Source organism: Hippocampus comes, unplaced genomic scaffold (assembly GCF_001891065.2).
Source record: "Hippocampus comes isolate QL1 unplaced genomic scaffold, H_comes_QL1_v1.1 scaffold137, whole genome shotgun sequence".
Taxonomy (NCBI): domain Eukaryota; kingdom Metazoa; phylum Chordata; class Actinopteri; order Syngnathiformes; family Syngnathidae; genus Hippocampus; species Hippocampus comes.
The window spans coordinates 284,577-310,629 of NW_017806002.1; the positions used below are offsets into that span (position 1 = coordinate 284,577).

Consider the following 26,053-nt stretch of genomic DNA (forward strand, 5'->3'; position numbering starts at 1 on the left):
ACCATGCACTGTCAGAATTGTATGCCAGGTTTGATAATGATGCTCATAAATGTTTATGAAGGATACAGTTTAGGTCAGAAACAGGAGGAGGGAGAGATTAGTTAAATGAAGCTACATAGAAATTTTGCTAGCAGTTTTAACTGCAAACAGACCTTTAAGACACCTGAGAAGTGTGTGAAATTGTGAAAAATGTAAATACTGTAATGTGTCTCCTCTAAGTCACATTTTAACAAAGACAATAATGTTGTGTAACAAAATTAAAAGTACATTTGTTTGAGCCTGACACACACGAATGAAAACAAAGTACAGAAAGGTGTTTGTGTAGAGCATCACTGTCACCTACGGGAGTTTTGTATGTATTGCTATAATTAATAAAGCTTTGTGACTGTATCGCAAATTAATTGTAAATTTCTCATTATGTACCAAACTAATTGTAAATTTCTCATCCACTGAACAGGTAAACCTTTCCTATGGTCACAGTTGAGTTCCATTTCCGGTTCTATGATTCAACTTTTTTTTTTTTTGCACTCTTCCAAAAGTTGCCTAAGATTTGTCAGCTAGGTTTCACTTAGGTCATCCAGAAAGCATACATCACACGTGAGCTTTCCACACAAAGTTAGTCAAACCAGACAAGAGACACACATGCACACATACACACAAAAATGGATCAAGAAGTAAAAGGAAGGAGCTCGGGGCAAAACACATAAAGGTCAGTGTAGATGAGTTGTGCAGCTGGCGAATTATCCCCGCTGCAGACAGTTGAGGGAGGGAGTCATGATGCAACTCACTAAGGTGACAAAATGTTATCTAAAGGCTGAGGAACACACACGTGATACCACAGAACAGCTGAGGGTCGTTTGGTTAAGCAATTAAAAAAAAAAACTAAAAAAAAAAGGAAAAAAAAATTCCAGCATCCAAGCTGTTCTAAAAATGCAATAAATTTGATGGTTAAATGGTCTGCATTGTAACTCTATTGGCCCAGGGGTGTCAAATTCATTTTGGTCAGAGTCCACTTTGTAGTTACAGCTTCCTTCAGAGGGCCGCTATGATGGTGAAAACAAAACAATGTTTATTCGTCTCATCGTATTATTGCACAACATATTGATAGATTACTAGTTTTGCAAGCAAAAGTCAAGGATAGTAATTTATACAATTATAGTTCAAAGTACTGTAAAAGGGTAACAACAAAATATTGCAAAATCTCAGTATTATTTATTACACATGACAATTTAAAATTTGGGGATAGATTTTATCAGGGGTCATGAAGTTGACATATGATTTGCTTTTGCGGGCCATGTAAAATGATGTGGAGGGCCGGATGTGGCCTCTGGGCCTTGAGTTGTACACCTGTGGCATAGGCCACGTTTCAAGGAGTATTTTAACATTCCAAGGTATCATAGTAGAAGAATAAGTTGTTTGACATAACTGAAATACACGAAAACTGTTGACTCCATCTTTAAAAATCCCAGGTAGACGTCGATAGAAAACAAGGATCCTGTCACCTCGTGTTATGTTTGTGTCAGCAGGTAGGCAAGAAACACTTCTTGTGCTTTCTCCTGTGCCTGAAAGTGAGGATAATATGAACAGAAATGCCTAGACAGGAATACCAATAACGCTATTGGTCTATATCAGAAATTCACAATGTGCAAATTTGAAATGGGAGCTGCTAGTGGTGTGACACCCCCCCGACACACACACACACACACACACACACACACACACACACACACACACACACACACACACAAAAAAAACACTCCCTCCCTCCTTGACATCAATGATGACATCACTGGTCATTACATATAACCAGTTCGAGCCCTCTGGCGTATCAGAGGCACCCACCCGCTAAAACAACTGCAATTGATGCCTGCGTCACCATGCGTGAAATTGTACATCTCCAAATTGGACAATGTGGCAACCAAATCGGCTCAAAGGTAATTAAACTGAATTGCTCTGAAATGATATATTTTACGGTGTATATATATATATACACACACACACACACACACTCACAGTGATTACATATTGTGTATTTTTTGCCAATAAAAAAGTTTCAACTGAAAATTACCTTAAAATTAATGAATGAATTTGGAAAGACAAAGTACTGTAATTTTTTTTTTCAATCTATATGTACTAAACATAACAAAACTAAAAGTAATACAGTAAAACATTAAAACAATATCTGTTTTGTTGTTCAAATTTTTCGAATAACTGTTTTTGTCAGACAGTTAAATTGAGACTAATGTAATACTATCATCCCGAACTTAATAGCAAAATTATGGTAATGAATACATAATGCACATTTTTGGGGATTCCAAATGAATGGTTAAAATCAATTTAGTGCGGATAACAGTGGAAGTTTAGGCCATCCTGGTTCTTCACCAATATTCTGCAATACTGCGACACTATGACTCAAAGTGTAGAATCCCGATGCCAATAACCATGAGTGACGTGAGTACATTCTGGGAGGAGATAAGGGTGAGACTGCTGAGGGTGGGTCATTCTGTTTTTATCGTGGCCAACGCAAAACACGAAAGAGGAACGAGATAATAAGCGACACACAGATGATATGTCAGTCAAGTGTGCTTGCCTAATAATAATAATAATAATTGACTTAATTGTAAATTAGAATATTAGAATCTCATAACAGGGACACTATTCAAGAGTATGTTTATAATGCAAAAAAAACCCCAAACAAACAAAAACGTAAAGGACTATAATGACCTTCAATGACCTTTTCCCTCTCAGTTTTGGGAAGTAATCAGCGAGGAACATGGAATAGGCAAGACGGGCATCTATGAGGGTGACAGCAGAGTCCAATTGGACAGAGTCAACGTATACTTCAATGAAGCACACGGTAAGGCGTCATCAAGAGAGTCCATGATAGAATTCCCAACGACAAATATGTCTCCATTCTCTGTCCAGGTGGCAAATATGTGCCTCGGTCTCTGCTGGTTGACCTGGAGCCTGGAACCATGGACAGCATCAGAGGGAGTCGAATCGGTGCTCTCTTTAGGCCGGACAACTTCATTCATGGTGTGCTGCATGTCCAAAATATTATGAATACAAATGATGCTTTGTGATATGAGTAATTTCAATTTTTTTGGAATACAAATTGTAATTCGGCTGATTTTTGAATCGAGTGAACTAATTTCAACTCACTTTGCAAAAAGCAGCAGTTTGGCAATTGGTGAACAATTGCTTAAAAAAAGATACTTCAAACTGTTTATTTTCCGCTTCCAGTTGAAGTTTACTGTCAAACTGAACATAAAACAAAGAGAATTACAAGTTATGTAAAAGAAACAAACAATGCTGCCTTAAGAATGGTTTGCCAGCTTAATGCTAACATGTAATAGAAATTTGTATTTACCATTGAGTTGTAGACGCAACATACATTTGAACACAAATGGTGAAGCACAACATGTCGACAGATAATATAATTACTCACAGGCATATACTGTACTTTTTATCGTTTGTAAAATGACAACAACTACATATTCTGAGTCACTTAGAGCAGTCGGAGAAGTCTATTCTTTTTTGTTTGTGCCTCCAACTTTTGCCTTCGTTATGGTGATATAGGCAACTCGGGTGCCGGCAATAACTGGGCGAAGGGCCACTACACGGAGGGGGCAGAGCTGATTGAACAGGTGATGGACCGGGTGAGGAACGAAAGTGAGAGCTGCGACTGTCTGCAGGGCTTCCAGTTGGTTCATTCCTTAGGCGGGGGCACAGGTTCCGGCATGGGGACCCTTATGATCAACAAGATCCGAGAGGAGTACCCTGACCGGATCATGACCAGTTTCAGTGTAATGCCCTCGCCAAAGGTTTCCGACACGGTGGTGGAGCCTTATAACGCCACCCTGTCGGTGCACCAGCTCCTGGAGAGCACGGATGAGACCTTCTGCATCGACAACGAGGCGCTCTACGACATCTGCTTCCGCACACTCAAACTCACCACGCCCACATACGGGGACCTCAACCACTTGGTGTCCATGACCATGAGTGGGGTCACCACCTCCCTGAGATTCCCCGGTCAGCTCAACGCCGACCTGAGGAAGCTGGCGGTCAACATGGTGCCCTTCCCCCGCCTTCACTTCTTCATGCCTGGTTTCGCCCCGCTGACCGCGCGCGGTAGTCAGCAGTACCGCGCCCTTACCGTACCCGAGCTCACCCAGCAGATGTTTGACGCCCGCAACATGATGACGGCCTGCGACCCCAGACGGGGCCGCTACCTCACAGTTGCCGGCGTCTTTCGCGGGAGGATGTCCACCAAGCAGGTGGATGAACAAATGCTAGCCGTCCAGCAGAAGAACAGCAACCACTTTGTGGACTGGATCCCACACAATGTCAAGGTCGCTGTGTGCGACGTCCCGCCTCGAGGCCTTAAAATGGCCTCCACGTTCATTGGCAACAACACGGCCATTCAGGAAATATTCCGCCGAGTGGGCGATCAGTTTGCGCTGATGTTCAGGCGCAAGGCCTTTCTCCACTGGTACACGGGAGAGGGCATGGATGAGATGGAGTTCACGGAGGCCGAGGGCAACCTCAATGACCTGGTGTCGGAGTACCAGCAGTACCAAGACGCCACGGCTGACATGGAGTCCGAAATGGAGGATGAAGACGAGCAGGAGCTGCCTGACAAGTCTACAGCCACAAGGATTCAGTCTCGGATGGAAGTTATGAAGGAAACAGTGACAGAAACGAGTCGAGAAACCGTGGATGAGGACTGACCTTGAAACGTTGCCTGAACAAAATCTGTGAGGAAATGGTGCTATGGAATACTTATACACTTGTTATTTAGCTGTACTGATGTTTAAAGCAACACGCCACTGAAAATTCATTGTCCTTCATTCGTTTATGAAATTTTTTTAGAGTATGATTTGAATGTGTCATTTTGATACTTAATCGGCTTGTCTTTTTTTCAGGGAATCAGATGACATTGATATTTGCACTATTAATGTTTATACACACTGGACAATACAGATTCAGTTGTGTGTTGCTTTAAGATGGATTGTAGCTTTGATTTATTTGAATAGAATATGTTTGCCGATAGGGTAGCAATTGTGGCTTTAAACGTCTGCCTCACAATTGTAAAGTTTCGGGATCGAATCTCAGCTCGGGGGAATCTTGTGTGGAGTTTGTTCTCCCCTTTGCTTATATGGGTTTACGCATTCAAAGAACATGCTTGTTAGGTTCACTGAAGGCCATAATTTTCCATTTTTGATGTATCCTGCCTCTCGCGCAAAGTCACTTGAGATGGGTTATAGCTAATGAGCACAAGCGCAATGGATGGATGGATTTCTGGAAATTGGCCTGAGCTGTCATGGGTCCTCTAGACTACAGGTAGCTGGAGAAATACTTGACTTTGCATAAAGGTGTCACTGTCTCTGTATTAATTAAGAAATCTGTATTTCATATGATTTGTGATTAGTTTGTTTAAAGCCTTTCCAGAGACGTTATGCAAACGTAATGAAAAATACACCATGTTAACAAATATACATATACATACATATATATACATACATACACACACACGCACACACACACACACACACACACACACACATATAGAGAGAGAGAGAGAGAGAGAGAGAGAGATAATAGGTTAAGTTGCAATGCTATGGGAAAAAATAGCATTGCTACGAGAAATCAAAATGTTGTTAAATAATAGTGGGAATGGTATCAGAGTAAAAGCCGTAACATTTTGAGAATAAAGTTGTGACTCGATAAAAGTCAGACTCTTACGAGAATCAAGTTAAGTCATGAAAATACTGTAAAGTCATAAAATTACAATAATGAAGTCATAAAATTACGAGAATAAAGCCATGAAATTTTGAGCATCAAGTTGTGATGTTATGTGAATAAAGTCTAAAATTGACGTGATTAAAGTCGGAATGTTATTCGTATAAAATGATGAAAATTTTCATACATTTGCAAGAATAAAATCATAAAGTGAACAGAATAAAGTCTCAAAGTTTCCAGATTTAAGCAACATTGTGAAGTTGCAAGACTGAAGTCGCAAAGTTATGAAAATAAAGTTGGAAGGTTACAAGAAAAAAATTGTAAGATTGCAAGAATTAAGTAATACAGTATACAACTCATGGCCAGACTTATGCAAGATTGCCACTTAAATCCAGCAAGAGAGGTGTGGAAAAAAATTACAACTTTATTCCCATAATGTTACGACTTTCTCAGCAGTGTTTTTTTTCCCTCACCGTAATTCCCCTTGTAAATGATGGCCTTATTATTGTAATGTTACAAGTTGTACTTTTTTTTCTTTCACAACTTTACTGTCATAATGTTTCACCTTTATTTTACAGCATATTTTTCATTTAGTCTCTTTTTGGCGTGGCGCTAATATTCCTTTGTATAATTCAACTATTTTACAGAATTTTAACTCGACTCGAACTAAGTAATGGATCGTAATGACGCTGATAAAGTGTGCTTGGCTGTCATTTTGTTTCCTCCCACTGTGAGCGGCCTGGGACTTTGAGATTACACATTTTACTGCCTTGAGTGTCTGTGCAATGTGATAAGTACAGAAATAAAGTTATCTAGACTCAAGTATTCCATTGTGGTTTGTGATCAGAGGCTAACATGCGTGTCAATTATTTTTCACCAAAACCATACAGGATTAATGAGTTCACTTTAACTCCGAAAATACGTTTTGGAATGACGAACAACAGGAAACATAAGTAATTCCACTTTTTGCAACTTTAGTTTCAACTTGACAAAAAGGTTTAATGTTCCAAAAAGTCTCAGAAGGTTACAGAAATAAAGTCGATGTTTTTGAGGGAGGAAACAAAAAAAAAAACAGTTACGGGTCAGTCAAAATTTATGCGCTACAAATTATTATGCTACAATAATTAATATGTAAAGTCATGAGAAAAAAAGTAAGTGATAACAGTTGTGTGCTCTAAGAAAAGCAATTGTACAATAGAGTGTAGTAATAATAGAATAAGGTTGCAAGATTAAAGTGGCAATACTATGGGAAAAAAATCATATATTACTGTGAGAATAAATATGTCAAGAGAAAAATGTTGTAACGTTCAGAGAATAAAGTCATAGTCGCCCGAATAAAGCCGGACATTCAAAAAAAATTACTGCGAGAATCAGTTTGGATTTTTTTTCGGGAACTAAGTCACATTTTGAGTAGAAAACAATGTTATATTCAAAGCATAAAGTTGTAAAGCTATAGAATTAAAGTCATACTGCTTTGAGACTCAAGTCGTAATGTTACATGAAAAAGTCGCAATGCTGGGAAAATAAAATTGCCATTTTGTGTGAAAGAATCAGAACAGCCGCATTAAAGTTTTTCTGTTTATAAGGAATAAAAAAATATATACAACCAGACATGCTGGTCTATGAATGCCATTTACAATACAACTTTTGCTGTTGACATTGTGCAGCCAGCAGCTCAAAATGTGTCCTTGCTCCTCCAAGGTTGCGCAGAACTTTCAACCTTCCGTGCAGGACAATTGTATAACACCAATGATTGTTTTTGCAATACTCGCTAACAAAAGACAAAAAGCATTCTATTCTTCTGGTATATTACAAGGGTTGACCAAAAGTAAGTACAGTATGTACTTTTTAAATCAACTTGTTTCTTTTAAGAGGTGCCGTGAATAACGGGAAATATTTGATTCAAGAACAAAGAAAGCAGAAAAGTAGTTTCATGCAAAAGAAAAAGGAAGGACTCAAAATCACAAATGGGTGCCAGGGAAGAAAGGAAGTAAGGGTGGAACAAAGAAAGGAAGAAAGAAAAGCAGGGCTGAGGTGGAAGAAAGGAGGCCAGGGAGCAAGGCAGAAAAGTAGCAAAGGAAGGACGCATTAATAAAAGCAGGCGTGAGTGAAGGAGGCATGAAGGAAAGAAAAAAGAGGGGAGGCTAGGAGGGAAGAAAGATCAAAAGAAAAGAACAAACAGGTAAATCTGAGGTGATTGGAAGGCAGCAAAGCAGGCAGAAGAGATGGAAGGAAGGAGGGAATGACGGAAGGCAAAAAATAAAGCAAAGGAAGGAAAGGTATGTGACACAAAAGCTGGTTTGAGGGAAGGAAGGCAGGAAGGAGCAAAGGTCAGTACGCAAGTAGGGAAGGCAGGAAGACAGAAAGCAGGTCAAAATAATGGAAGAAGGAGGGAAGAGTGAAAAAGAAAAATCAGGTTTAAGTGAAGGAAGGAGCCATAAGGAATGATGGACGGAAGGATGCAAGATTAAAAAAAACGATGAGGAAAGATATAAAGAGAGTCTGGAAAGGATGGATTTCGGATAAGAAAGACAACTGTGAATGTACTAAAAAATATACATAAAATAATAACATTAAAGCGTAAACCTTTTTGGCCCACCCTGTTGTACACGTGTTCTCAAAAAACTGAAAGGAAAAACTCCTATTATGTCACTGAGCGCTATTTTAATAAGCCATCAGCATTTCACTGCCCCAAGTGAGTGACAGCAGGCCGGTCACGCGCCATGCTGCATGCTGACTGAGGCGGAAGTGCGTCATCCCCGTCACGTGACAGCTCTAGCGAACGAGAGGAGGAAGGACACGGGGAGGGACTTACGCTTGTCTTGACTTCAAGCCGGCATCTCGCACACCGGCCTCAGTGAAACGGATCAGCCCGGCGAATTACCTTCACCCATCCGACCGCAACTCTCCGCGCTATGAAGATTTGGACATCGGAACACATATTCAAGTGAGACCCAAAGCGCTATTTTTTTTTTGTGGTAGTCAAGCTACGTCATACTGTCGTATTGTGAATGGATTACACAATACATGGGGGCATAAATCGAGTAGCTTCAAACGGAAAAATACCTTGCTAGCCAGCTAAGAAGATAGCATGCTGCCGATAGACTTTTATTTTGTCGTCATGTTCGTTGGCCTTAGGTCACTCATGATATCGTAGCTCGTAAGTTTGAAATAATCGTAGAGTGTGACAAGTGTGAAAAGGTGCGTGTACATGAGGTCGGCGGCGTCCCTATTTCATAAGCGGTCCGTGTAGTTGGGTAACCTTTCCCCTACTTTTCCCACTATGACGTCACTATCCTCTCGTTGTCTGGTCGGGTGCACGCGTCTCCATGGAAACCAGACACGAATGACCTTCGACTCTCAGTAGCTGGAAAACTGCATCAAGTTTTCTCTGAAAGGACCCCGACTCTGATACTTTATTCCCCCGACGTCAGGGCTTCTCTAACCTTTTGGGTCCTGGGATTCCTTGCAGGAGAGAATTATATTGTTGTTATTATTATTAACCAATGAACCCTGCCATAATTCTTAAGCTAATCAAACCTACCACGTGCAAAATGCCGTAGGACTATCAAACCTAAATATTCATGACATATCAGAGACTTATTCCCAAAACAAATTCAACTTCGTTTCAATATTTACCCATCGTTGCTAGCTGACATGCTCTGCTTGTACAAACTACAGTCTTTGTAAACAGAGAGAAGGTAGTTTCCAAAAACAAAATTTTTCTAGAAAGTGTCTAGCTAACAATGTTGGGCAAAACACTTTTGAAAAGTAATTATTTGTGGTTACTAGTTAGTAGTTACTTCCCATCCAACGTCATTGAACTAGTAACTACTCCATCATGAATGTAATTCGTCACCAGGGAATATAATTATTGCTTTACTTTTTTGGAAAAACTTTCATATATGTAGATGAATGGGATTTTTGAGCGGGTACTTCTCATTGCGGTACTTCATTTTACTAAAGTTATTATCTCAAATGACAACTGGTCGAGATACCGTAGGCCCTAATTCAAGTATTTTATTCACGACTCCACTCTCCCTTCTTTATGATTATACTAGTGCAGCGTGCTCTACCGGAGACAAATTCCTTGTGTGTTCGACATACTTGGCCAATAAAGATGATTCTGATTCTGATTCACTTGTGTAAAACTCGTTCATGTTGTGCATTGTTCATAGCATAAAAATATAATTATAGTAAATATTGCCCGGTGATCAAGTGGTTAGTGCGTTGACCTCACAGTGCAGAGGTCGTGGGTTCGAACCCTTCATGGGTTTTCACCGGGTACTCTGGTTTCGTCCAACATTCCAAAAACATGCATGGCAGGCTGATTGAACACTCTAAATTGTCCCTAGGTGTAAGTGTGAGCGTGGATGGTTGTTCGTCTCTGTATGCCCTACGATTGGCTGGCAACCGGTTCAGGGTGTCCCCTGCCTACTGCCCAAAGACAGCTGGAGTAGGCTCAAGCACGTCCCGCGATCCTTGTGAGGATAAAGCTGTTCAGAAAATAGATGGATGGATGGATGGATGGATAGTAAATAGCTGAATGAAAAACACTTCTAGTTCATTCATTTTAATTCCACAAATATAAAATAATCAAATGCAAACCCAAAAAGGAAGGGCCGTCATGTGCTGCTGTATTCATTTTAAATCTTTGAAAGTGGCCTTGACTGTTTGTTTTCCCTCCAACAGTCATCCTTGGGAGACTGTGACCAAGGCAGCGATGCAAAAGTACCCCAACCCGATGAATCCCAGCGTGTTCGGGGTAGACGTTTTAGACAGGACCATCGACAAGCAGGGCCGGCTCCACAGCAAAAGGCTTCTCAGCACTGAGTGGGGTCTTCCCTCTATCGTCAAGTCTGTGAGTATCCCAAACCAATTTCTCCCACAGTGCTATTCCTGTCTTTGGACAGAAGAGTTGGACCTGCTCTGGCTGCAGTGTAGTAACTCTGATTACCAAGTTAGCGCTACAACCCGTGACGGCATGTGATGTAACTTTCTGAGTTAAAACAAGCGCTCATGAGAACACTAAATTCATTGGTGCCCGTCTCCTGTTTCGCGGCCCTCGTGACCTCTGCAAGGACAACTGGCTAAAGCGAGCTATTGTGCAGCTTTGCAGTCTGAACACACATCGCTCAATCGGCAGCTGACTTCTACAAGGATGTCTTAGGATGTGTGCTCACCAACTGCGATCACATCAATGAATATCTTTTTTTAATTCCGCCCTCAAATCAATGATGCTCACGGCATTGTCTGTCCCGAGTGTGATTACAAGTGGATCATTTAGTGCAGGAGTGGGGAACTTTTTGGCAGCTGTTTTTTTTCTTTTTTGTAATCTATCTGACAGGCTCCAACTAACGAGCAAGACCCTGATGAGGTCAAGCCCTCTAGAAAATGGATGTATGGATAGTATTTGGCATTATCTATATTTTCCCAAGGTTTAATCAAAATTCTATCTTCACATTTGTCCCCAGATCATTGGCAACACGCGGACGTGTACGTACATTCAAGAGCACTCAGTCGTGGATCCACTCGAGAAGAGTTTGCAACTTCAGTCCACAAATGTGAGTATTTAATAGTTTAGGTCATCTTACATAAAAATGAGACTGATATGGAATTTAAAAAAAAAATGCATTTATAAGGCTATTGATACAAACGTTGGCAGTTTTTAATGCACACACCCCTCGTAGATCCACTTTTTAATGGTTGTGAAGTAGTGTGCTAATGACCTTTTTTGGGATGAAAACTTGCCTGTTGTATAATCGAGTGGAGTTGTGCTGTATTGTTTTGAGGCTCATCTGCCAACTTTGCCCTTTTGTGATATCTCTCCCCACGTTGCAGATTACATTCACCAACTTGGTGTCTGTGGATGAGAAGCTAACGTATAAACCCCACCCTGAAGATTCTCGAAAGTAGGTTAATAGAAGATTACTGATCCAACAAACAAGAATGACAATTCCTAAGTATTTTTTTTAAAAATTCTTCTCCTTAGAACAATCCTGACACAAGAAGCCATCATATCTGTAAAAGGAGTAAGTCTAAGCAGCTACTTGGAGGGCATTCTAGCAAGCACCATCTCAACCAATGCGGGAAAGGTAGGAGATTTACCACACGTTCATAGTGACTGCTTGGTGCCTGCACTTAAAATATAAGACATAACTTTTAGGAGGTCCAGAAATTTTTGAAGGAGCAGAACAAAGTTTTCAAGCGTTCAAGTGTTAATTTTTAATCTGTTTTAGTTTCATTCATTGCTACATTTTTTTTTAAATTGGAGTACACCCTTGACTGGTTGCCAGTCAGTCGCAGAGCACATTGACACGCATTCACACTTTCATTTGCCCTTGTGGATGATTTTGAGCTTTCAGTGAACCTAACACAGTTTTTGCAATGGAATTGCAAAAACAAAACAAGAAATGTTCTAACAAACTCAAATGAATCGATTACTCGCCCACTTTATCTCTAATACTACCTGGGAAGCTGGACATTTTTGCTGCTTCATTTATCTCTTTAGACTGTATTTCATTATTTCATGTTCCTCTCTCCCACTCTCACTCACTCACTCACTGTATCTCTGTCACTTTCTGTCTCTGTCTCTCTTTCTCTCTCCAGGGCCGTGAAGCCGTGGAATGGGTGATCCGGCGGCTCAACGCCGAAATCGAGGAACTTGCTGCAACAGCACGCGGGACGATGCGAAGCCCAATGGCCGCTGCCACCGTCACTGACAAATGACCTCTGCTTCTTATTTTTCCAGTGAAGCATCCCCATGCCCCGGTGATACTCTAACACTGCCTTGTGCTTCTTGTGTGTTATGTGACAATGCATTTGGACCTGCATAGAAACACCAGGCTCTGATGGAATTTTGGGAATCGGGGTAGGCACTCAGGGAACCATGGAAATCGGGAGGAAACAAGTGCCAAAATCTCATTGGCTGAATTTACAGTGCATGTTCAAGTGATTTTTTTTTTTTTTTTTAAGGTCAGATTTGTTTTTTAATGCTTTCAAGTGCACAAGTGGGATATGCGTCATGGCAGCATAAAAAGAAGAAAAAAAAAACATTGGATCAGATATCTTCAGATCTTCAGATCAGAATCAGGACTCTTCCAAAAGTGGATACAAATCAGAATCTTATGTGCCAATGTGAGTGTGGAAGTATACGTCTAGATGGAATATATCTCATCAGTATTAACTCGCTGTCATCAAAATACACTGATTGATGTGGACACACTTGCATCGACTCAAACAACAAAAACGAAAACCTGCTGTCATTCAAAATTGCACTGAAAGCATATAGACAACTAAACAAGCTACATTAGAGGTTTGTTCGTCCTTAAATAAGCAAAGTAATTGCAGATGGCCGCCACTGTGCCAGTGACTTACAGTATTGCCAATGTTACTCTCGTTTTAATTGTGTGTCAGCACAGGCCAACTAATATTTGTATTATTTGTGTATTACGGTTTACTACTTTTGTGTTGTCACTGCCCGCTGTTGGCACTAGTGAGTTATTTCAGTGCAATTTGGCTGTCTACATCTTGTTTCATGTTTTCGGCCAGTGTAAACACAGCCGCATCAGATACTGTATGTGTCACTGGAGACAGTCCCCCCAAAAAAAACAAAAACGTGATATCGGGATTAAATTTAGAATCCGGCACTTGAACCTGTAATGTAAATCCAGCCTTAAAAACGCACCATATAGTCAGTGTTGTTATCGAGCACAAACATGGTACATGTCAAGCAAACATGCCAATTGTGGCATGAAGAACAATTGAGCGCACAACAAAACGTGCATTGTCACGGTGTTGCAAAAGCATCGATACAAAGAAATGGTTCTAGTTTCACTTGGTGGTGGTTAGGTACTTTGAAGTGGTTTTGCATGTCAGAAGACAGTCAATGGCACATATTTTATTTATGTATTTTTGAGTTGTTGGAGTTTGATCTTCCAACACTCTTCTGAGACCTCATTGATAACATTCTGTACTGGATGTCAGTAAATAAGCTTGTAAATTATTAGGCATTATTTAATAAATAGTAAAATATTATTTTGTATGAAGGGATCAAGTTACCTTTGGGGTGTTTTGAGGAAATCTAGAATGCTCAGCTGCTTATTGTGCTTCCATAGATATGAAAGCTGCTCCTTGACTGCAGTCGTTTTCCATTTGCACTTTCGACAAAGCTGCAGATTTAGAAGGAGCAGATAGAGCTGAACATTCGCAAAGGTTTTCATACTGTTACGATAAGACAGTGTGGGGTTGGGCTTTTTTTCAGCATATTACTGTGAATGTAACGCATTTATTCATTAGACTTTTAAATGAAGTGAGTTGGAAATTGTAACTTGTGCCTTTGTAAAATAAATGGCCATGCCAACTCAAGAGAATGCTAATAAAAGCATTTTGATGATTTTGTACAGTTACTTTATCAACTCTTTATGTCTTATTCATAGGGATTGTGATTTAAAGTTTTAAACCCAGAATTTGGCTCGTTGATTAAAATATTACTTGAATTATCCTTTAAATTACCCTGGTTCCTTAAGTCCAGTGGTCAATGTGCTTTAAAATTCCGAATTGTTATAAGGGACTTGATAAACAAATTGACTGCTTTGACCATACGTTTTCTACATTATGTGACAAAAATATTACAGCAACATTTCTTTAAATATATGTCTGAATATCTTATGAATACGTACATTTATAAATCAAGTTTGCATAAGTATATCCAGGGCAGATTTGACCCCCCCCCCCCCCCCCAGAAACGTGAGACAGGCATGGAAACCACTTGCTGCCTTACATCATTTTATACTGTATAAAAATAGAATTACTGTGGCATTTCTGAAAAATCAACACAAAGTGGGACACCCTTGCGAAGAGGATTTTAATTCATACGATAATTTAAACTTTTTCGAAATAAAAACTGAAAAGAGGGGTGCGCGAAATTTTTAACCCTCCCGAGTTAATACTTTGTAAAACCACCTTTTGCTTGCGGTTACAGCTGCAAGTCTTTTAGTGTACGTGTACGTCGCTATCAGTTTTGCACATCAAGAGAATTATTATATTTTTTGCCCTTTCTGACTTGCAAAATAAAAACTCGAGTTGAGTCAGGTTAAAAGAGGGCCGAAGACTTTCTCAAGCAACTATAGCTGGATGAAGGGATAGTTAGATAAGCCAATAAAGTGGTCTAAATCATGTGTGGCAGTTACTATCCGAAGCTGTGGTTGTGATTTTCCATTTATTTTTTTGTGGCTATGTAGCCATTCACTCTACCTGCACGTAGCGGATCCGCGGGAATGAGTTGTCAGACAAAGGTGCAAAGGAGGGTGCAAGACATGGTAATGTTGAGGTAGGTGTTAAATTTAGGAAATCGGAAATTAAAAGTATTGTAAAAGAGAAACAGATGAAGGTTGATGAAATGAGGACAGCTCAGGGAAACGGATGGGTAAGCATGAATCTGGTGATGCACCTGTGGGGAATTACAAACAGTTGAGCATTTCTTATTTTGGTGTGATAGGGATGAGATTCATAGAAGATGTTTGATGATGTTGTTGCGCGTAAAAAGTCGTTTTAGTTGGGACATTCTAAGGCTGAGCACAAGCAGGAAAAAATATAAGATGCTTTTGGGATATTTGGGGGGACCTGCGATTGGCTGGCACCCATTTCAGGGTGTCCCCCGCCTACCGCCCGAAGACAGCTGGTATACGCTCCGGCACCCCCCGCGATCCTTGAGAGGATAAAGCGGATCGGAAAATTGATGGATGTATACTTGTGGGTGTCAGTTTTTTTCTTTCCCCAACATGATGATCGAAATTAGAACTCACACTCCCATACCTGTCAACTTGTACGTTTTCCCCGTATTTTATAAGTTTTTTTTATCATTTCAAATCATGTACGGCGTATTACAACTTTTATACGGGGGAAAAAAACTATTGTGAACCGATCTCACAAAGACCATTTTGGCTCAAATCCAGATCGTCTCACCTGCTGGTAGCCAACGACAATGCCGTCGTCGATCGCTACTATTGTCACGGCAAACCAGCAAAAGTAATCCTCAATCGTATATTTTTTTTTATCGCTGTGTACGGTCGGATTGATAAAGCATGAAAAGCCGTTGTACGGGTTTTTGTTGCTTTGTAAGGGGAATCGTAATCATTTATAAGGGCAGCTATTAGCCGAGGTTGACAGGTATGCACTCCATATCAGTTGATGGCGGTAATGCACCATTAAGTTATTTTCCAACCGCCATGACATAACTAGAAGAAGAACGAGAAGCTATTCACACTTCTGTACGTTCAATTTAACCCCTGCAGGTGGCGATAACGCTCCTCTACGCTGCTTGGCTGACCAAAACAACAAAAGAGGCAGGCGAGAACGCTCTGATTTGTGCAGCGATAGCTTCGACGTGTTTGAGTAATAATTAGTGTCGCTGTACTTTCCAGTCACGTTGGAGCGTAAACTAGCAATATGGATTTTGAATCAACTCCGAAGAAATTCAGAGGTATGGAGCTATTACCACGTACCTGGACGATTCTTGTCGGTTTTGCCGACGTCTCACTCGAGGTAATGGTCAGGTGCCATCGTCATAAAAAAGCATGTAAATTCTATTAATTTTTATGAAAATATCTACCATATTCACTCGTGATACAGTCGGAAATTGGTGGTATCGGATAAGTAAAATTCAGTGTAATGTGTTTGGTTAAAAAAAGTGACATCAACTTATTTATTTCAAACTCAGAAGTTGAGGAAGTAATCAGCCAACTGCTGTTTTACAATTCTGGTTCACACCAAATTAAGTTGTCAGTTAATATTGAATTAAATAAAGGCCACATTAATTGCGTACATTTGACAGTACAGTATCTAACTTTTTAAATAGTCATTCAACCAGGGAAGCAAATGATCAGTGGTACACATATTACTTAACGCTGAACTCAAGCAGGTGTTCATCGAAACATTTTGTCACTTGTTCACAATTCATTAGTTTGAAAATCTACCCCCCACACCCCCATTATGCCTGTCTGTGGCACAGAGGGAAAGGCACTATACTTTCTTCCTCAGTCTGTGTGACTCCGCCTCATCATAACTGCCTCGCATTTTGTGTTGTAGTTTTAACCTGAGGTGTTTCTGAAGGGTTGTTGTGTTGACAGAACTCTTTGCTCCTTATGTGTTCAAACATTACAGAGTTGAAATTGCCACCCTTAATGTTACGTGTAACATGCACAATTCATGCAAAAAAAAAAAAAAAAAGACTATTGTTCTAAATAGCAGTTAGTGTTTGCACAAAACCGTGAGACTTCTGCTCGAAAGCAAAAATGTCAGGCAAGGTCTACTAGAACATCTGAACTTTATTTGTGGTTAAGCAGAAACACGTGGTATGTGCTTACTCCCATTTAAGATGTTTTGAATTAAGTTTCACCTGATGCATTAAAAATACAACTCATGAATCAAATGTTACCGGTAAAACGGCTTGGTTGCTAAAAACGTATTCGTATTCTTTTCCATTTATGTTGGTTATGCACACCCTGCAGTGGGACAAATGACGAGATGTGTGCAGTGGAGGTAATGGTGTTGCCTCATGTGGTAAGTCCAAGTCAATCATTACACACACGATGCATTGTTTTTTTAGTTGGTAGTTTGACTTTTGAAACACTAGCTCGCTTACTAAGTTGAAACACACTGACGAAGCTTCCATTTCAACTTTGTTGCAGGTAGGTCTCAGCAGTGGGCCTCTACGTGTGAATCAGTTATCAGTTTTAACTTATGGCAACTTGTGAATGTAGCTAATGAAGCCAATTGACTCAAAGTGATCCATCGATTTTCGTTGACATGACGAAACCTCAGATTAGCATTGTGTCAAGATACAGTCCCCACCAAAAGTTTTGGAACGGCAAAGTAAATTCCTTTGTTTTTGTTGTATACTGTTGACATTTAGGTTTTAGCTCAAAAGATGAATAGAAGGTTGGAAGAGGTTTTGAGGAATGGTGCAATTGTCATCGCAAAACCTCGAAAAAAGTGTCATGGAAAGGCGACCACAGAAGGTGGAACCAGGTTGTTTTTGGTTAGAACTGGTGCAATGGAAAAGTGGCATTGGAGAACCACTGGAAAACTATGCTGTATATATGTTTTTTCCTGCTCTCAGGCAAACTCTTTCAGGCATCTATGGCTCGTGTTCTTTCCCTGATCCGGCCTCAACCATTCTTGGCTCTCTTGGGGAGGAGGAAAATGTCACTATACTGCCGGGCGCGTGAGTTGTTTGCGGCGGCAGTGGAAGCTGTGCAGCCGGATGTCGCCATTCGACAGAGTTTGCAACGCCAAGACGACTCCGTGGTGGTTGTTGGCAGCGGCACTCGCAAATTCACGCTAAGAAACAATGTGCATGTGGTGGGCTTTGGAAAAGCGGTGCTTGGCATGGCCACCGAAGCAGAGAGGATTCTGGGAGATCACTTGGTGGGAGGAATCATCAGCGTGCCGCATGGCATTCAGCAGACATTACGGCAGCATGGCAAACAGTAAGCAAAAGCAACAAGATGGAAACGTTATTTAAATTATTATTACTAGAATTAGTATGGTATGTAATAGTTTGAATAAAGTTGAAAAAATACGATAAAAAAAGTTGTCGTTCATGATAATAAAGTTGGAATACTATGACAAAAAAGTCTGAATTTGTTTGAATAATGTTGTTAGATTACAGGTAAATTTGTGAAAATTAAGTTACAAAAAAGAAGTAATTTCAGAATAATGCCGGAATAGTTATTTTTTTTTAACAATAATGTGGAAGAAAAACTATAGTTGTGATCTGTGAGAAGTCAATTTTCTGATGGTCGTATTACAAGGATAAAACTGTCATAGTAGTAGAAAAATGTTATGATTCCTCACCCCCCAAAAAAATCTGAAGAAAATTAAGTCAGACTTTTGTGAGAATTAAATTTTTGTAATTTTTTGTAATAATCTCAAGAGAATAATTTTACAAGAATGTCATAATATTATGAGAAGATTATTGTAAAATGTACAAATGTAAGAATAAGGTCAAAAGACAAATATGTTAAAAAAAATACATTTGAGATGAAAATGAATTTAAATGTTCATAGCTTTTTATTATGACTTTACTACTTTATACTTAAAATTCTTGACTGACATTATTGACACAACTGTGGAGGCACTCCAACTAATGAAATTTGTCATTGCAGCCACTTGCTGTTAAAAGAAAAAAGCCGTATCCAAGTCATGGAGGGCGCGCAACACAACCTGCCCGATGCGAACGCTCAGAAGGCAGCAGAATGCATCGCTCAGCTAGCACGTGCACTGACGGAGAAAGACCTGCTTCTTGTGCTGATTTCAGGTACAATAACAAGCTCATATATACAGGCTTGGAGAGTAACGGAATACACGTCATGGCATTATGTATTCGCAAGACAAAAAAATGTTCATTCCACTACAGTTCAAGAAGAAAAATGCATAATCGGATTACAAATTCATTTATTAAAAGTGGGGTTTATTACACAGGTCCTTATATCCAGCAAATAGTCGCGTCCGCTGTATACAAATATACGTATGTTGTAGCAATATTTTTGGTGTGTGCGTGTTTCACCCAGCCTTTATGGGGCACTTATGTGCTAACTGCTGGCAACGGATGCTGTACAATACAATGTCAGCATAATTAGTTTTTTTTTTTTTTTTTTTTTTTTTGTAGTGCCCTCAACGTAAATATAACGCACCAAACAGTCTGGAAGATGAGTCAGATCAGCTATTACAGCTGTGACACACTGCTGGGAACAACTTCAAAATAAAAGTGTACTTAGGCATTGATGTCCATATATTATTTGATACGCTAAGGTTTATTTTGAAATTAGCCTTCTCGTAGCATTGTTGGGGTGTTTCTGTCATGCATTTAAAACATCAGTTGGTGACAGCACTAGTTATTAATAATTCATGACATGCACTTATGTGAAGACACTAATCATTTAAAAGGTTTCCCACTTTTCACAATTAGAACATTTATAAATATCAATATGCGACACTTAATTTCTATAAATCTCTGCCTGTCTTTCCATTTTCAAATGATCACCTACACAGAATTCCTTGAAAATCACAATGCTCCATCACTCATGTGGACCTTGGGTGCTACCTAGTGCCCACAGGCACCATAGCGGTGACCCTTGCTACCATCCTATGTACGAGTTCTTTGGTTGACAGGCACTGTTGTTGTAAAATTAGGTGGGGGCTCTGCATTGCTACCTGCACCCGTCTCGCCAATAACGCTCAAAGAAAAACTGGATATCACCCGCAAACTGGCGGCCGCTGGCGCCACCATTCAGGAGCTGAACACGGTCCGACGCGCCCTCTCCGTGTTAAAGGGCGGAGGACTGGCACAGTGCGCTCACCCGGCTCAGGTAATTTATGCATTTACTTTGACGTTTTGTTGAATTCCCACTTAAGAGATGATTTAAAATTAAATAATATCTTAAGTCTGTGCGCCATCGACGTGAAATGACAACAACGGGATCTCTAACAAGGAGCGCCAATGATGGCAATCAACTACTGTATGTTTTTTTTTCATGGGAATGAGTGGGAAAAACTCTTCTGTAGCTGGGAAAGTAGGAAAAAAAAGATGAAATATGGCTAGAATATGGCAGCGTTGGGTCTACTTCGGATTAGATCACCGTGTTTCAATGGAATGCAGAAACCCATAAACATGGCAGAAATTTGACCATTACAAGCAGCTTCTGATAAGCGATAACATAATGCGCGCACACACACACACACACACACACACACACACACACACACGCACACGCGCGCCCACGCCCAAGTCATGCATGCACACACTACTAAATACTACTGCTACTATTAAATAACGTGCAGAAAGTTTGTAATGTTAAATGTAAATTTGTTACATTGGTGATTCATTATTTTACCAACAAAATGATTTTTTCCCCTATAAAATAGAGAAGTAAAACACATTGATACAAAAAATACTAAACAAAAATACCACAGAAGCAAAGCATCAACGAAAGCAACATGAGAAAGTTACACAGTAGTCAGCAGTCACTAGAAATGCAATACTGTAGTCAGCAGTCACGAGAAATGCAATACCCACTTACATATCCACATTTGAGAAAGACTAGGATGAAGTATCAGTTTATCAGGTCCGACCCCTTTAATCTCACTTATATGATCAGTATATCAAATATTTGTCAATTCCAAATACTATTTCTATCTGATATGATAATTATTATCTACAGACTTGTGCACAATATATCAAATGCTTTCCAATTCACTACAATACTAAATATGTCGCTAAGTATACTGTAGTGCAGTATTAGACTAGATAGAATACCATTTGATTTCATTCTTAAACAGCTGATACACTTGTTTACACGTTTCCATTGATGTTGGTGGTATTTTATTTCAGGAAAAAAACTGTTCAGATGCTTGAGACATCACTCAAGCAAAAATTCTTAGCATCAAAATCACTGTTGCATAATATGAATCTTGTTTTCTGTTATTTTTTTTCGGAATAGGTGATTTGTGTGCAACCAATCTATATTTTACTGCGATTTACTCCAAAGTAGAAAAGGTAGATCCAAACTTCCTGTGTGATGAAAGAAGAAAGTCAAATCTTATTTTAGTGAATTTTCCTTTTATCCAAAAACAAGGAGGGTTGATTTTATTTCATTTTACTGTGATTTTTCTCTTCTCATTCTTTTTTTTTACATTTTTCCTTTTAGAAAAGAAATAAATAACATTTCTTGCTGTTTAAATAAAACAACAAAACAGAATTTCAGTTCTTTTAGATTAAAAAAAAAAAAATATATATATATATATATATAATTTTTAATATATATATATGTATTTTTTTTATCAGAAGAATTTTATTTTTTCTATTGGATCATGTCAATGAAAAAGCTATCATCGTGGAGATAAATGCTCCCCATTACAGTGAGTGTTTTTCCCTTTTGTACCACTGGTAGAATTTTTTTTCTTTATACAAGAATGGCTGATGTTACCATTTCTGTTGGGGATGCCCCAATCCAATTTTCACCTAATCCAGAATTGGGTGAAAAATATCGATTTTTATTTCTAAACATTTAAAGATCTAAAACCTACAAAATTAAACAAATGTGCAAATATCTTGCCAAATAGAACAAAATGGCTTAGTTTTATATTACACGTTTTGTTTTTGATTATTATAACTAGTCGTGATGTAGTTAGTGACACACACACACACACACACACACAAACAACCTCCCCTGCGCTCAGCTCCACTACAGGCAGAGCGGCGGGTTTGACTTTGTTTGGAGGGAGAGGCAAGCTGAAAGATCAGTCTGCCTTCGTCAACGAGTTGAGAGAGCGATAGACAGGTTCATGACGCATCCAAACTGACGATCCTCAAATAAAAGTTGGTGTAAATTATTTGGTTAAACACAAGCTTGTTTCTCACTGGTTTAACTTGGTCATGATTCAATAGTATGGTTTCCAGATGGATGAAGTCATGCACATTTGCAACAACTACGTAGCTCTGCGGAGTCTTTCATTTTAGCCTGCAAAAGTCACTTTACAATGTAAATGTACTGTTTAGCATTGAACAAATCAAATGCACTCGAACAGAGGATTCCCTCATTCTCTATAAAAGCTTATATGGGCGATTCCAACAAATTGTATAAATTGAGTATCGGATCGGGACTCAGTATCAATGTTTGGTTTTCATTTTTGTATGGATGTGTCTTCAGTGTGCGCTCTTCTCCACAGGTGTTGGCTTTGATCCTGTCAGATGTGATCGGCGATCCACTTGACCTGATAGCAAGCGGCCCCACTGTGCGGGTTCCTATATGTCGTGAGGAGGTGTTGGCAGTCCTTGAGCGCTACAATTTGCTTGACTCTGTCCCTCTCTCTGTGGAGGACGTGTTGGGTAGACTTAGTCCACGAAAAGAAGTTGAAGTAGATGAGGCAGGGCACGTTACCAATTACGTAATCGGCTCCAACAGCGTTGCCCTCCAGCGTGCGGGCCGCCAAGCACTTGAGCTGGGTTTCCGCCCAATTGTACTGTCACCAACAGTGTGCGGAGATGTGAGGTCAGTGTCTCGTCTTTATGGCCTCTTGGCCCGTTTCGCCTGCTCCCGTGAGGAAAATCCATCCGAGGTCACAGCAGAGGTGCTGAAGCTGGGACCGGCAGTGGGAGTAGAGAGTGGGGACCTGCATCGTGTCATGCAGAGTTTGGAGGAGGCCCGTTCGCGGGGAAAGGGCACGACGTGCGTGTTGGCGGGGGGCGAGCCCACCGTGCAACTGACGGGAAACGGCCGTGGGGGTCGCAACCAGGAGCTGGCTATGAGAGTGGGACTGGAGCTGAGAGGCTTGCAACCCTTGCCAGACAGTCCCGTCTTCCTGAGTGGCGGAACTGACGGTCAGGATGGCCCCACCGAGGCGGCGGGAGCCATCACGGATGCAGGCTTGTATGAAGATGCCCAAAAACAACAGCTCGACATTGTCAGCTTCCTTAAAAACAACGATTCCTTTACTTTTTTTACACATCTCTCTGGTGGACGCAACTTAGTTGTCCCAGGATTAACCTGCACCAATGTCATGGATGTGCACATTCTGCTAATTCCACACAGTGCCAAATAGGACTGAGAGTGTAATTTGAGCTGAATCCACAACAGTGAACCCTTGCTATTTGTGGACCAAGTCCCCCACAGTTCTGTGTCCAAACGTTTTTGTTTGAGGGCCAAATATGTATAAATGGAAGGATGAAAGGGCCACTTTAAAATTCTTCAACTTCTGAAACGCGCTGAAGTCAGTCAAGAAAGCAATTATATATTGTTTGTATTGTCTAGTTAATCTGTCTTTCTGTTTAAGGTCTGAAGGCAAATAGTTGAGAAATTTTCCATGTTTTTAAGGTGGCCCTTTATCTCACTGAATATTCAGCTCTGCATTTAACAGCAAGTTAATCACATCTCCACTTTCACAGCCAAAAACAACAACAAACTGTCATAAGATGGCCATTTTTCAGGTCCTGGGGGATCATTAATGTGATGTCTTCATAAATCAGCCATAGAGCACAATGTGAAATAAACAATTTTGCCTCTAAAAGTGAATTATATTTATTCACTGCAGTGTTTTGAAGATAAATTGTATTCTTTTAATCATAAATGGTTCATTTGAATCTTCGAGTATTGAGAAATGTTGTACGGTATTGTACAAATTTAGTATTAATGGCACTTATTTTTCTGACACCCTCCCTGCTCACTCTGCCCGCCTTCACCTTTTTTAATTATCGGTAACGTTGTGGCCCATGTCAAATATTATTTTTATTATATATTTTGTCATGTCACGGACCGCTGAAAAGTGGATGGTGGGCCGCAAATGGCCTGGCCCACCATCTAATTTTGACACTGATTGGTTTGTTAGGGAATGTCCGACATGCGGTTATACCAGACACCTATGTAATTTTATAATCGGGGCTCTCATAACAAATACAAATGGAACACCAAATCGATTTTATATTTAAAACAGATATCTGCATAACAACAACAACAACCCACCAACAAAAAAACTTAACTAATTTTAAATATTTTGTTTTCTTTGCCATCACCTTGTTGAACCGTGTGGAATAGATTGAAACATAACTAAAAACAAATATTGAAAAATTAAATTTTTGACCAGTTTTTTTTTTTTTTTATTAAATTGAAAATTGAAATATGGGCTAATCTATCTTGGGTTAATATTTTGATATCTGATGCCAGAGGAGTAGTGCCTCATGTCATCAACTTGCCAAGATTATTTTCCTGCGCCATCTAATGTGAGTAAATCACGGCATTGAAGTTCCATTCGCACTTTAGGGATCCCTCGAGGAAAAAGGGGCTTTGGAGGTTCATTCATCCCTGCGAACACCTTTGTCATCGGCTCACATCTCTGCAAAATCTACAGGAGGTTTTTCACAATATACAGTGAGCTACAACAGTGAGTCCAGGCATCTTGTTTAATAATCAGACACAATATTTAGAATCAATTTTGTATTTACAATCGTGTTCTAGGAGCATGTACAGTTTATAAAAACTGACGACAAACCCTTAATAGTCAGAATTTGAAGGTGCATTCACTGTCTCTGGGAGTTTCAGACGTCTGGCTAATCCCGATGAGATTTGAATGGTTCCCCCGATGTGCTCCCCCTACAACAATGACAAAATGACATTACGCTCTACAAAAACACCAAAACAACACAGAGTAACACGCTAATAGTGTGCGGATACCTACCAGCTCCCCAGGCCAGCTGTTGTGTCAGGTGTCCCCCCGTTCTGGCCGCTACCTGAACGCAACAAGACAGCAAGTCAGCTCAACCCTATTACCTCTACCCGAGCAACCAGGTAGAAATTCTAGTAAAAACAAATGCTCACCTTGGCGATAATACATGTCGTTCACCGTGTTGCCGTAAACCTTCCAAGCAAAGTGAATAGCCAGGAGACTGAAAATCAACCAGGTGAGGAGGATTTTGAATATGGAGACTCTCAAGTCGTTGGCGAGCCAGTCCTCCACGAATTCGGAAAGAAACGACAAGCAGCCGTCGGCGATACGGGACAGAAATTCAAAGTCCCAAGGCTCCTCCATAATGCCCGGTTACTTCCCAGCGTTTGTCGTGTAAATAGACAAGTACATTTGTCGAACATCGCTCGATCGGTAGAACAACAAACGCCTCTAGCTCGCCGGAGCGAAGCAGGCTACGGTGGCTACGGAAGTGTGTTGAGGGATACTAAGTGACGTTACGTAGCTCAACCCACCCTTTTCTTGTTTTGTTTTTCTTTTTTTAAATTGATAATACAGTATAACGTATAGTTGACCCACGCTATTCGCGCCAAAATTCACGTATAATTGACACTCATTAAAGATGCATGGGGGTTGACAAAAATAAAATAAAAGGAAAGAAAAGACAATAATAATAATACAATCCGCGGATGGGTGTGCCAAACCCCAAGTATGCTGTGGTCCACCATCAAGCGTAATCTTTTGTTGTGCACAGTATGTAGTTTTAATTCTAATATTCTCCTCAGGATGGAGTTTTTTTAACGGAATGAAATTCTTTAAATTGGTAGGGAATGCTTTTCTGTTAGAAAATCACGATAACTAAGGAGTTGGCCGTTTTGTTCTTTCACTTAAATTATGTTTTTATCAATCATATTTTCTAGATAAAATGTTGTGCTTGATAGGTTAGGCCTCTTTGAAATAGATAATTCGATAGGTGACATGCTACTTTTACTCAAATATGACTGTTCCAAATCAGTGACAGATCTGTATTTTTGTGTGTGTGTGTGTGTGTGTGTGTGTGTGTGTGTGTGTG

General features: G+C 40.0%; 4 protein-coding genes across 11 annotated transcripts; 3 read left to right on the forward strand and 1 right to left on the reverse strand.

The window, feature by feature from the left end:
• Positions 1-1,795: 1,795 nt before the first annotated feature.
• Positions 1,796-5,420, forward strand: tubb1 (tubulin, beta 1 class VI). 2 transcript variants are annotated; one of them, XM_019892444.1, is made up of 4 exons: positions 1,800-1,934; positions 2,749-2,857; positions 2,926-3,036; positions 3,580-5,420. In XM_019892444.1, exons 1-4 carry the CDS (start codon positions 1,878-1,880, stop codon positions 4,728-4,730), a joined length of 1,428 nt encoding a protein of 475 aa, XP_019748003.1. In that variant the 5' UTR covers positions 1,800-1,877; the 3' UTR covers positions 4,731-5,420. The 2 variants fall into 2 exon arrangements, with proteins under 2 accessions (XP_019748004.1, XP_019748003.1); XM_019892445.1 differs by lacking the exon at positions 2,749-2,857 and having other exon boundaries at positions 1,796-1,934.
• Positions 5,421-7,950: 2,530 nt separating this feature from the next.
• LOC109529201 (PRELI domain containing protein 3B-like) lies at positions 7,951-14,150 on the forward strand. The gene is made up of 6 exons (XM_019892447.1): positions 7,951-8,689; positions 10,435-10,603; positions 11,217-11,306; positions 11,584-11,654; positions 11,735-11,837; positions 12,352-14,150. Exons 1-6 carry the CDS (start codon positions 8,658-8,660, stop codon positions 12,469-12,471), a joined length of 585 nt encoding a protein of 194 aa, XP_019748006.1. The 5' UTR covers positions 7,951-8,657; the 3' UTR covers positions 12,472-14,150.
• Positions 14,151-16,068: 1,918 nt separating this feature from the next.
• glyctk (glycerate kinase) lies at positions 16,069-23,811 on the forward strand. Of its 7 annotated transcripts, none has more exons than XM_019892513.1 (6): positions 16,069-16,225; positions 17,253-17,304; positions 17,878-18,233; positions 18,912-19,063; positions 19,939-20,114; positions 22,474-23,811. In XM_019892513.1, exons 2-6 carry the CDS (start codon positions 17,269-17,271, stop codon positions 23,344-23,346), a joined length of 1,593 nt encoding a protein of 530 aa, XP_019748072.1. In that variant the 5' UTR covers positions 16,069-16,225; positions 17,253-17,268; the 3' UTR covers positions 23,347-23,811. The 7 variants fall into 7 exon arrangements, with proteins under 7 accessions (XP_019748072.1, XP_019748075.1, XP_019748073.1 ...); XM_019892516.1 differs by having other exon boundaries at positions 16,070-16,225; positions 17,253-17,432; positions 17,864-18,233; XM_019892514.1 differs by having other exon boundaries at positions 16,070-16,225; positions 17,864-18,233.
• An 875-nt stretch (positions 23,812-24,686) lies between these two features.
• On the reverse strand, positions 24,687-25,477 carry tcta (T cell leukemia translocation altered). The gene is made up of 3 exons (XM_019892517.1): positions 25,116-25,477; positions 24,976-25,027; positions 24,687-24,890 (listed from the first exon to the last, which is right to left on the reverse strand). Exons 1-3 carry the CDS (start codon positions 25,324-25,326, stop codon positions 24,848-24,850), a joined length of 306 nt encoding a protein of 101 aa, XP_019748076.1. The 5' UTR covers positions 25,327-25,477; the 3' UTR covers positions 24,687-24,847.
• Between the last annotated feature and the right edge of the window lie 576 nt (positions 25,478-26,053).

What these genes read in the sequence shown, in the direction of transcription:
- tubb1 (XM_019892444.1), top strand. Translation starts at nt 1,878, where the DNA reads ATGCGTGAAATTGTACATCTCCAAATTGGACAATGTGGCAACCAAATC. An exon ending in GCAACCAAATCGGCTCAAAG is followed by an intron (nt 1,935 to 2,748) that starts GTAATTAAACTG and finishes TTTCCCTCTCAG; the next exon opens with TTTTGGGAAGTAATCAGCGA. An exon ending in GCCGGACAACTTCATTCATG is followed by an intron (nt 3,037 to 3,579) that starts GTGTGCTGCATG and finishes ATGGTGATATAG; the next exon opens with GCAACTCGGGTGCCGGCAAT.
- LOC109529201 (XM_019892447.1), top strand. Translation starts at nt 8,658, where the DNA reads ATGAAGATTTGGACATCGGAACACATATTCAA. An exon ending in TGCAACTTCAGTCCACAAAT is followed by an intron (nt 11,307 to 11,583) that starts GTGAGTATTTAA and finishes CCCACGTTGCAG; the next exon opens with ATTACATTCACCAACTTGGT. An exon ending in TCTCAACCAATGCGGGAAAG is followed by an intron (nt 11,838 to 12,351) that starts GTAGGAGATTTA and finishes TTCTCTCTCCAG; the next exon opens with GGCCGTGAAGCCGTGGAATG.
- glyctk (XM_019892511.1), top strand. Translation starts at nt 17,833, where the DNA reads ATGCTGTATATATGTTTTTTCCTGCTCTCAGGCAAACTCTTTCAGGCA. An exon ending in TTACGGCAGCATGGCAAACA is followed by an intron (nt 18,234 to 18,911) that starts GTAAGCAAAAGC and finishes TTGTCATTGCAG; the next exon opens with CCACTTGCTGTTAAAAGAAA. An exon ending in AGTGCGCTCACCCGGCTCAG is followed by an intron (nt 20,115 to 22,473) that starts GTAATTTATGCA and finishes TCTTCTCCACAG; the next exon opens with GTGTTGGCTTTGATCCTGTC.
- tcta (XM_019892517.1), bottom strand. Translation starts at nt 25,326, where the DNA reads ATGGAGGAGCCTTGGGACTTTGAATTTCTGTCCCGTATCGCCGACGGC. An exon ending in CGACATGTATTATCGCCAAG is followed by an intron (nt 25,028 to 25,115) that starts GTGAGCATTTGT and finishes TGTTGCGTTCAG; the next exon opens with GTAGCGGCCAGAACGGGGGG. An exon ending in ACAGCTGGCCTGGGGAGCTG is followed by an intron (nt 24,891 to 24,975) that starts GTAGGTATCCGC and finishes TCATTGTTGTAG; the next exon opens with GGGGAGCACATCGGGGGAAC.